The sequence below is a fragment of the Alligator sinensis genome, unplaced genomic scaffold (genome assembly GCF_000455745.1).
Source record: "Alligator sinensis unplaced genomic scaffold, ASM45574v1 scaffold301_1, whole genome shotgun sequence".
Lineage (NCBI taxonomy): Eukaryota > Metazoa > Chordata > Crocodylia > Alligatoridae > Alligator > Alligator sinensis.
The window spans coordinates 2,729,407-2,739,893 of NW_005842035.1; the positions used below are offsets into that span (position 1 = coordinate 2,729,407).

Genomic DNA, 10,487 nt, shown 5'->3' on the forward strand with positions numbered 1-10,487 from the left:
GGCAAGCAGGCAGACTCCACCCCGTATCTCGGCTGCTGCCACGGCGTGCTGCGGTCGCAGGGGGAGGGCGGCAGTGGGTTGCAGCCTCCTGCTCTGAACAAAGATGCTAACAAGCCCTTGTGTCTGTACTGATGGGCATGGGGGGGCGGGGGGGGGTGTGCAAGAGGGTTGTGTGTGTCAGACCTCCATGGGGAGCTGTGCCGTGTGTGCGCGTGACGTGCATGTGGTGGTAGACTGGGAATCGTGTCTGTCGGGCAGGGGTGGGGTGCATGTTGGCACGAGGGGTGCCAGGGGTGTATGGTGTGCCAGGAGCAGCGTGTGTGTGTGTGTGTGTGTGTGTGTGTGACATCTCAGTGGATCTCTGTGTGCACGTGTCACAGCCAGGGATGCTGTGTGTGTGGGTGCATGTGTGTCACATGTGGTGTCTGTGTGTGTGTCACTCGGGTGCTCTTTGTGTTGCACTTGGGGGTGCTGTGTGTGCTTCAGGTGCTGTGTGTATAACTTGGCGGTGCTGGGTATGTCACACGGTGCTGTGTGTGCACATCACACTCAGGGGTGCCGTGTGTGTGTGTGTGTGTGTGTCCAGGCTGTCTCCAGCGGGGGCTGCATGTGCAACCTTGTTGTGCCCTGGCTGTGCCCCTGCTCCCCCCCGCCCCGAGCGAGTGCCCCTTGCATGGACATCACCGGCTTTATTGACCATCGTCGGCCGCGACAAACAGCGCAAGCACCTGCACGAGGGGCCACCCACCCTGTCCACTGACCGTGGCACCCGCCAGGCCAAGTGGCCCCATAGCCCACGGTGCCACCATGTGTTGCTGCCTGGCAAGGCTCTCAGTGTGGCCTGGGACCGGGTGACCATGGTACAGCAGGCTGAGACATGGACGTGGCCCCGCGGTGCTGCCCAGGGGCCACGGCTGCCCCTGCTCCCATGTCCTCACAACCTCCACGAGGGCCACGTCTCTGCTGCCACGATGGGTCCAGGGTCAGCTGGGGGGTGTCCAGATGTGTAGGTGGGGGGTGGGGGGGAACACGTCCCAGCTGGAGCGGGTCCATCGCCTGCTTCGTCTCGGCCTCTTCATCCACACGTCTGTCCAGCCGCCATCTGTCTGTGCGTCCCCAGCAGCCCCCTCGCTGGGACGGGTCCCCCCCAAATCGTGCCCGTCCAGCCCAGGGGAGGCAGGCGGGTGGCCTCACCACACCGAGCACTTGTGCGCCGGGTTCATGGGCGAGTCCTTGGGGCAGTGAAAGACGCGGCCGAACTCCTCGAACTGCGAGACGCTGCCCAGGACCCTGCGGGGGGAACGGGGGTGGGTCAGGGGGCCAGAGCACGGCCTCGATGCAGCCACCTCTGGGGTGGGAAGCGGCAGCTGATGGCACCGGGCAGAGCAGGGCTGGGGGGGAGGCTGGCATCTGCCAGGCCACCCCAGGGCCACGCAGCCAGGTGGTGGCAGGGGCACGGGGCCGTACCTGTAGTGCTCGGGGGCGTGCTTGTCGGTCAGCACCTGCAGGTAGATGGACTGCGAGCGCCGCTTGATGCACCAGTTCTGCAGAGAGAAGCCGTGAGGGCTGGGGACAGAGCCTGGGTCGGGCCGGGGGGAAGTGGGACCCAGCCCACGCTGGCTGGACCCAGCCCGTTCCCCACTGCCACCGTGCCGTAGGACGCCAGGCCGTTTGCAGCCATGGGCAGACTGTGTTCGGGGGCACAGCGGGAGGTCCCTGGCGAGTGTGAGCGATCGTAGGGTCTCCAGTGACCGTGGGCTGCAGCCAGAGCACAGGGTAGCTGAGGGATGGCCCCCCTCGCACCCATGGCCTTGGCAGCATCTCCTGCCCCCCTCCTCATGGCTTTGCATATGTTAACCCAATGCCCGGCCCTGGCTGGCACTGCCACAGATGCCAGCACCCTGTGGGCCAGATCCGGCCGGGCCCCTCCGAGCACGACGGGGGCAATGCAAGGCTGGGGGGCTGCAGCCCTGAGGGGTGTGCGGGAAGCGTCGCTGCCCCTGGCTGGCGGGCGGTACCTGGGCGAAGGCGATGAAGAAGAGCTGGTCGTGGGTGTACTTCAGGCGGTGCAGGGGGTGCTCGGGCCCGTGCTCCCGCACCCACTTCTGATAGGCCTGCAACACAGGGGCACCCTCAGGGTGGGGGCCAGGCCCACCCCGGACCCCCCAGCCCAGGCTTGGCACCCAGGACCTCTCAGTCTTGCAGCCCCAGGGCGGGGGGCGGTGGGTCAGGTCTGGGGGGACTCCCTGCAGCCTGGTCAGGGTGGGCAGTGCCCGGCAGCTCTGGTGTCTGGACCCTGCGGGGCGGGGGAACGGTCACTCACGTAGTAGGCCAGCTTGAGCCCCCCCATGTCGGCGATGTTCTCCCCCAGCGTGTGCTTCCCGTTCACCTGCGGAGAGAGCAGCGGGGCCCAGAGACCCCGGCGTGGAGGTCACAGCCAGCGCCTGGGGTCCCTCCCTCCACCCACGCCCTGAAGCTGCGTGGCCGGTGGCGCCGGGAGCAGCTACCAGGCTGCCCAGGGTTGGGCCAGTGCCAGGGTTTTACGTCCACTCTTTATGGCACTGGCGATAAAAATTAAACAGTCCCTTAAATCACTGCAGAGACGTGGCACAGAGCCAGGGGGCCCTGCTGGCTGGAGCAGCCCCGTGCCAAGGGGCACAGCGCCCTCAGAGACGGGCTCAGGCTCCTCCCTGCCCACAGGTGTGATAAGATGCTGGGACTCGGAGCACTTGCCCAGCCCAGGGATTGGGAGGAGCAGGCTGAGCCCCGTGCCCGGGGACACCCCGCAGCAGGCGGGCGCGGGCAGGCTCACCCGCTGGTTGTAGACGGTGAAGTTGTCGTACAGGTCCACGATGCACTGGGCCTTCTTCAGGAACTTGCTGTACGAGGCCTCGGTCCACCAGTGCACCAGATTCCCGTGGCGATCGTACTGGCCTCCTGCAAACACCGGGCAGGCACGTGTGGGCACCTGCCCGCTCTGGAGCGAACCCAAGTCCGGGCACCCTCCGTGCAGCCTCTCCGCACCCTGGCCAGGCTGCCCAGGGCTCATTCCCTTGCCGAGCTGGGGCTGGGCATGCTCAGCCCCTCGACCCCCTGGGCCGTGGCTAAAGCTGTGGGCTGGAGGCGGGGGGCTCACCCCAGTCGTCGTAGCCGTGAGTCAGTTCATGCCCGATGATGGTGCCGATGCCGCCGTAGTTCAGGGACCTGTTGGCCGGCGAGGCAAAGGAGACATCAGCAGGGGGTGGAGTGGGGGCGATGCCCGGCCTGGACATGGCACCAGCAGCTGGGAGACGCAGCTCCATGGCCTGCCCAGCCCAGCCGGGTCCAGGCAGTCCCTTGGTCCTGGCCCCGTACTCACTGCGGGAACTCGGGGTCGTATAGCGTGGGCTGCAGGATCCCGGCCGGGAACACTGCGGGGAGAGGGCGCGTTAGGGCTCCTGCCATGGGCCGGGCTCCTGCCCTGCACCCAGCCGCACCCCCCAACTCCTCTGACACCCCCTGGTTCCGCTTTGCAGCCCCAGGCCCCAGTCCAGTGCCCCACCCCGACCCCCAGCTCCCTGCCAGCCAGCCCCGAGCGCCCTGCTCTGACTGCGTCCGACACAGCCGGTGCCCCGACTTACCCATCTGGTTCTTGTTGGGCAGGTAGTAGGCGTTCAGCGCCTGGGGAGGCAGCAGCCACCTGCGAGGAGACGGTAGAGCTGCTGACACAGGTGCCCCCTGGGCACCTGGAGCAGGACCCCCGGGAAATGCCTCCCTGGCAGCAGAAGTGAGGCTGCTTTGTGGAGCGCAGGAGGGCACAGGGGCTGTTCCCAAGGGCGAGCTCACAGGCTGCCTGGCGTATAGGGCACAGGGGCCATGCAGGCCATGCCGTGGTCTCTGCTGTGCCAGCACTGCAGAGTCAGGCCCTGGACCCAGGTACCCTCTCCTGCCCTCAGCTCAGGCCCTGGCACCATCAGGCTGTGGGCTTGCCTGCTTGTGCCCACACTGGCCACGGAGGTTGCCTTGCCCTGGGGAAGAGTTGGCCGAGGCGAGGTCCCGTGGGGCGCAGGGACCAGGGTGGTGCTGTGCTGCAGGCTCCTGCTGCACCCATGCCAGGGGAACAGCCAGCGGGTGTTGGTGGGCAACACCCCCAGATCCAATGTCCCCCACTCCCCCTGCCCGTGCCAGTCCTGGGGCACCTACGCAGACTTGTCGACCTCCTGCCGGATCTTCTTCACCGAGACCTTGATGCTGAACCTGATGCTGTTGAGGATGTTCCTGAAGTACGTCTTCTCATCCACCTCGAACTGCGGTGGACACACGGATCAGCGGGGGCTGGCGCAGGGCAGAGCTGGGGGAAGACCCTCGGCTCGGAGCTGGCCCCCGCTCTCCTCCCAAGACAGCTCCCATCCCTCGACAGTGTCGAGTGCGGCTGTAGGGCCAGGCTGGGCATGGAGCAGGGCTGAGCCTCCTGACGCCCCGGCTGCATGCCCCATCCTTCAACCCCAGCCCCAGCAGGATGGCAGGGAGGAAGGCAGCAGCTTGGGGGACCCCACAGGCTCCCCTGTGGGGGGCCAGTATGAGGGTGACTCTGCTCCCAGATGCCGCCCTGCAGCCGTGCTCTGGCAGTGAAGGCAAGGGGACCCCTGCCCGTGCACGGCGCTGCACACTCGCCTCGTACTCGCTGTCGATGGAGTCTGGCTGTAGCAAGAAGTCTGGGTACCCGATCATCACCATCATGTACTGGAGCTGCCAGGGGAGCCGGTGCCTGCATCAGAGCTGCCCTCTCACGCCCGGGGGCACGATGCTGCAAGTGCCCACTCCCCCCGCGCGGCCAGTGGTCTCGGTCCACATAGCCACGGCCCGTGGGCTGGAGGCTGCAGCTGCTGCATGGCAGCCTTGCACTGCTGGGCCCCAGCACCATGGGGTGGCTGTGACTGGCAAGGCAGGTGGACAGGTGGCACCATACCTTGTCCCTGGCCGCGTGCCGGGTCTCGTCATCCATCCAGTCCAGCTCGTCCAGCCGCTGGTCCAGGATGTGCTTGATGTCCTCCACCAGCTGCTGCACCTGCAGGCGCCAGCACTGGGGTCACCGGAGCGCCGGGTTGGGGCAAGGGGGCGCCTGGGGCCTTGCTGCGGCTCTTGGCCCCATGGTGGGACCTGTGGTGCAGGCAGCGGGGCTGGCGGGCCCTACCTTGGCCTTGCTGGCGGAGGAGAAGTGCTCACGGACGAAGAGGGCGCCCAGGGCCATGCCGAAGTGCTTGTTGGCCTGACTGAGGCAGACCCTGGCCAGCTCCAGCGGCTTCTCGGTGCCCTCCATCTCACGGGACAGCTCGTGGATGGCCTCGCGGAAGGGCGTTGACAGGTGCTCGCTCAGCACCACCGTGATGCGCCACAGCATGTAGTTGTGCAGGATCCTGCGGCCGGCGGGTAATGAGGGTGCGGCGCCAGCAAGGGGAGGCCGGGATGCAGGCCCGTTGGTGGGGGGGCCCTGTGCTCCACCCTGCCTGCAGGCACGTGGGAAAGGGCCTGCCCCAACGTGGGCCTGGGGCTGGGGCCTGACTGAACTGCCCACGTGTGGGACCTCGTCAGCCCGGGGCTGCGATGCCATTTGTTAGCTTGAACTGTGTCTCCTGCCACAGTGCAGAGCAGGGGATGGGGCGGGGGGCTCCCTGCAGGTGGGGGCCCCGGTGTGCGGCTGGGGGCACGTCCAGGAGTAGGCATCACTCTCTGGCCAGGTGTGTGCGTGCACGCTGCTCGGTGTGTGTGCACATCTGCCACTGTGCGTGCATCTGCTGCTGTGTGTGTGCAACTGCCTACAAGTGTGTTTGTCTGGTGTTCTGTGTGCGCCCACATCTGCCTCTGTGTGTGTGTGTGTGTGTGTGTGTGTGTCTTCCACTGTGTGCGCAGGCCTGTGCATCTCCCAAGATGTGGACGAGCATGCATGCATGCATGCGAGTGTACAGGTGTGAGAGGGAGTCTGACTCTGGGTGTGCAGGCATGTCTTCTTGTGTGTGTGTGTGTGTGTGTGTGTGTGTGTGTGTGTGTGTGAGACAGTGTGTGCAGGCGTGTGCCCTCAGGAAGATGCATATCCCCATGTGTTTGGGGGGGGGAGGGGGTCATCTCTCCACACCCCTGCAGGTGCTCAGGGCAGGGGGCCGTGGGCACAGCTCTCCGTGTGGCCGGGCGCTATGGTAGGTGGCCAAAGCAGGCATCAGCCAGCAGAAGAGACCAGCTGTGCAGTGGTGCCCAGCTTGGGGGGGGCACCCACGGAGGGCAGGGGGGCTCTAGGGAGTTGAGGAGGATGAGCCTCCACCTGCATCTCACCCCGGAGTCACTCCAGGGGTCTCTACCCCCCTGTGGCGCTGTGACATGGGGTGCTCTGGGGCAGAGCCAGCCACGTGCAGCCCTGGCCCAAGCTGGAGCCCCTGTAGCAGGACCCAGAGCTCCGGGGGCTGCTGGGGACCCATCCCTCCCTCCTGCCACCCGTACACCTGCACTGCGGGCTTGGCCGGGGCATCCCAGCCATGCCCAGGGAGCCGGCGTGCGAGGCCCCCGTGTGAGGCGCTGGCGGTACCTGCTGGGCGTGCTGCGGATGAGCTCTGACACCTTCTGCATGTAGTCGGTGGCCAGCAGCACGACCTCCTCGTCCTCCGAGAAGTCCTCGTGGAAGATGCGGTCCAGCAGGTGCTTCCACCTCAGCTGCAGGGGGGCCGGGGGCAGCTCTGTCACCACATGGGCCTCGGCTTCCCCCACCCACGCTCTGCCCCCAGCCCACACCTGGCAGGCACCGATCCAGCCCCCTTCCCACACGGCGCTCTGCCTCAACGGGCCCCAGTCCCCTGGCAGGCGGGAGCGGACCCCTGCATCTCTGGAGTGGGCTGCAGGCCAGCCCCCGCCCCAGGCAGGGTTCGTGCTAGGAGCCGCTGTGGGGTGGCTACAAGTGGCGTGTAGCCCTGGATCCGTGGCCTGTGCATATCTGGGCATGTGGGCCTGGGAAGAGCACAGAGCCTGGGGGCTCTGACTGCATGCGTGCACGCGCAGGCGGGGGCGCGGTACTCACGGTGGGGGTGATGCGCTGCAGCTCGCCCAGCGTCACCTTGTTGTACATGCTGCTGACGTCCCGCCGCATGTCGTCGTACTCCGAGACCGTGATCTGCGTCGCACACGGCAGTCACTCGGGGCAGGGGCTGCCTCTGGCCCACCCCCAGGTCCCCCAGCTGCAGGGGGATGGGGGTGCCGCCCCAGCCCCTCTTCTCCTCTGACTGCCCCCCGGGGGTGGAAGAGCTGCTGTAGGGCAAGCACCGCTCCCCACAGCCCCCAGCTGTGGGCCACGCCCTGAGTGTGGCACTCCTTGGTGAGTGGGGGGTCCCAAGACGCCAGCCCTGGGGCAGGTGCAGGGAGTTGCACCCGGGGCTGCTGGCGCCTGTGCTACACTAGGGCACCCCCTGCTCCCCACACGCCAGGAGGGGGCAGGTGAGCCGTCCCCCCTGGCCGGGGGCACTCACGTTGGCCAGCCGCTGCTCCAGCTGCAGGATCTCGGCCGCCTTCTGCGGCACGGCCTCGGCACCCAGCAGCCCCAGCAGGCGCTCCATGAAGATGCGGTACGCCGCCAGGATCTGCCAGACACGGGGCGGGGGTCAGCCACATGGGGTCACGCAGCCTCTTCTCTTCCCTCCATCACTCCCTCTGCCCCAGTCAGGGTCTCGGCTGGCCCCTCTGCCCTGGCGTGGGTTTGGGGCCACCCCCGGTGTGGTCACGGCCCCAGAGCCGGCAGAGGAAGCTGCCCGGGTGCTGCCCCAGCACCCCTGCCCTGCTCACCTTCTCGCTCTCCTCATCCTGGCCCAGGTAGAGGGTCCGTTCTGGCAGCGTCAGCCCATCCTGGTCAATCTGCAATGCAGGAGCGGAGACCAACAGCCTCACTGCCTGGTGCCCTCCCCGCTGCCACCGTGGTGTGGCACTGGGGGGAGGTATAAGCTTGGCAGATAATTGGCTTCCCTCATTAGGGGCCCTGGGGCCCTTGTGTCAGCCAGGCAGGTCCTGGGCCATTGGGAGCTGCATTACGTGATGCCGCTCTGTTCATCCTCCCCAGAGCTGGCCGCATCACTGAGGGTGCCGAGCTCCTTCCGCAGGGAGATGCGACGTGACGGGGGCACAATGCGCTGGCCCGAGGCTCTCGCCTGCCACCTGGCTCTGTGGTGGCAGCGGCCACACAAGGTCTCACGGGTAAGTCTTGCTGCTGGAGGGGGGCACGTGGGGACCCAGGAGTCCTGGCCTCGGAGTCCGGCTCTGCCACTGCCCTGCTCCGTGCCTCAGTTTCCCCACTGCCGGGGCTGTGTAGCCCCCCTGCACTGCCTAGGTGGGGGTGTCCAGCAAGGCCCAGCTGGAGCCGGGCCGCTGAGGTCGGGCAGACCCTGCCAGCCAGCGGCACGCCCGCCTGCTCCCCGCACACGCGTGCTCGCGCATGCACACGCACCCCCCTCGCAGTGCCCGCCTGGCAAATCGGCTGACATGCTGCTTTGCTAAACGCTGCAATTACACGGAGGGAAATTGCCTTCCCCCGTCCTCCCCCCACCCCTCAGCCGCATCTATTCAGAGAGGAGAGCCGCCTTGCTGGCGATGCGGGACCCGTAGCGCTGTGCAGACGCAGGCCCCTCACTGTGCCCCACCCTTCCCTCCCGGCAAAATGGGGCTCAGGGCCCGTGTCACCGGGTGACTCTGGCCCCTGGGAAGAGCCGACGGGACCTGGGGCCTTGGAGCAGGCACCTTGGGGAGCCTGGCACCCCCACCAGCCTTGCCCTGGGCTTCCCATCCCTGCCAGTGCCCCTCACTCCCAACCCACAGCCCCTCAGCTTCCCCGCAGCTCTGCCCAGACGTCCGTGCTGCCGTCCTGCTGTTCCCCAGACGAGGGCAGAGCTGAGCCAGGCTTTCTCCTCCTCCCTGAGCCAGCCCGCAGGCTATGTGGAGCCTGGTGGCAGGACCCCGGGCCAGAGGAGGGTTAATCTGGTTGGGAAGGGCAGGGATTCCTGAGGAAATGCTCCTGGGGGGGTACTCTGGGCCTTGTTAGCTGCAGCTGTGTAATGGGCCCATCCCTGTCCCCTCGGGGCTGTGTCCTGCTGGGGGTCAGAGCTGGGGCTGCGGTCTGCCCCTGGAGCCCAGAGCAGGGCTGGGACAGGCGTGCTGGAGCCAGGAGGGGTGGGCGGGCAGCGTGCATCTGCGTGCGTCGCTCCCCGCTTGACGGAGGGGTTGTGCATGTATGTGTGTCATAGGCTCTATACTGAGAGCTGCTGACGGAGAATCTCCCATGGCAAGGGGAGAGCTGGGGGAGCTGAGGGGGTAGGGTCTGCGTGCTGTGCCTGGAGGCAGTGTCTGGGGTCCCCCTGCACAGCTGCCCGGAGGCTCAGCCCCGCTGCAGGCGCCTGCCAGGAGACACGAGACGGCCACGGCGCCTCCAGGGAGCCTGGGTCTGGCTTGCGCCGTTGTCCCACAGGAAAACCCGTGCTCTTGCGCGTCTCGCACCAGCCTGTTTTGTCCGTGCTCTGGGCTTGCTCTGAGCCAAGCTGAGCCCCACAAGTGCTGGCCATGGAGCATAGCACACCCCGCTGTGCTCGGGCACAATGCCCTTGCGTGCAGCCTCCGTCGCGGGCAGCAGGTATCACTGGCACAGGGCTTTGTGGCAGGGGGCATGGCGTGAGCCCCTCCCGGCTGAGCTGCCAGCCCTGGCTCTGGGGGCAGAGTACCTCCCTCAGGTCACCCACCCCATGGCAGGTCTTGACTGGACCCCCCCGCACACGTCTCTCCCAACAGGGCACGGAGCATGCCAGGCGCCCCGCAACCCTCCCTGGTGCCCACGGCCGGACTGACCCGAATGATGTAGCGGGAGGAGTTCTTGTCGTCCAGGCTGACGGTGAGGGAGAAGAGCACGGCCGTGCTATAGACCCCCTGGGTCTTGTAGAGCAGCTCGTTGAAGTCCCAGCGGCCTGGGCTGCTGCCCGCCATGCCACAGCCCCCGCAGTCCTCCAGGACCTCCAGCATGGGCTGGGGCCCCAGGCGGTCGATCTCGGCCATGTCGAGGCAGGAGCGGAAGAAGGCCTTGACCTTGCGCTCGGCCGAGGCCCGGGCGGGCCGGCGGACGGGCTGGAGCAGCAGGCGCCGCAGCTTCTCCTCGTTCTGCTCCCCGATGGCGGCAATGATGCCGTAGATGAGCTTGTCCTCGGGGATGCCATAGCGCCGCAGCCACCCGCCGCAGGCGAAGGAGTAGAAGTCCTTGCAGGGGTCGATGGTGGGGTCCACGTTGCCGGCGATGAAGCGCGAGGCCTTGAGGAAGGCCCTCTTCTCCTGGCAGTCCTCCAGGCAGTAGCCGTCCCGCTCGGCCGCCAGGTACTTGAGGGCCAGCATGCAGACCAGGATGACGCACAGCCCCGCCGCGAACACCAGGCCCGAGAGCAGGCACACCTCCCGGCGGCTCCAACGCCGCCGCCCCCGGCCCGGGCTTCTCGGGGAGCGCG

At 67.3% G+C, this 10,487-nt stretch overlaps 1 protein-coding gene across 1 annotated transcript in view; it reads right to left on the minus strand.

The window, feature by feature from the left end:
• Positions 1–996: 996 nt before the first annotated feature.
• The window catches only part of ECEL1 (endothelin converting enzyme like 1), a 17,716-nt gene continuing 8,225 nt past the window's right edge, over positions 997–10,487 (minus strand). The window contains exons 2-18 of the mRNA XM_006022462.2: positions 9,844–10,471; positions 7,801–7,869; positions 7,488–7,598; positions 7,043–7,135; positions 6,557–6,681; positions 5,174–5,396; positions 4,949–5,047; positions 4,654–4,728; positions 4,183–4,286; positions 3,621–3,679; positions 3,359–3,410; positions 3,137–3,204; positions 2,813–2,937; positions 2,324–2,389; positions 2,019–2,114; positions 1,468–1,544; positions 997–1,290 (exon numbers count right to left, since the gene is read on the minus strand). Coding sequence (XP_006022524.1) covers positions 1,191–1,290; positions 1,468–1,544; positions 2,019–2,114; positions 2,324–2,389; positions 2,813–2,937; positions 3,137–3,204; positions 3,359–3,410; positions 3,621–3,679; positions 4,183–4,286; positions 4,654–4,728; positions 4,949–5,047; positions 5,174–5,396; positions 6,557–6,681; positions 7,043–7,135; positions 7,488–7,598; positions 7,801–7,869; positions 9,844–10,471 — 2,170 coding nt within the window. The 3' untranslated portion in view covers positions 997–1,190. The remainder of the gene's footprint in view (positions 1,291–1,467; positions 1,545–2,018; positions 2,115–2,323; positions 2,390–2,812; positions 2,938–3,136; positions 3,205–3,358; positions 3,411–3,620; positions 3,680–4,182; positions 4,287–4,653; positions 4,729–4,948; positions 5,048–5,173; positions 5,397–6,556; positions 6,682–7,042; positions 7,136–7,487; positions 7,599–7,800; positions 7,870–9,843; positions 10,472–10,487) is intronic.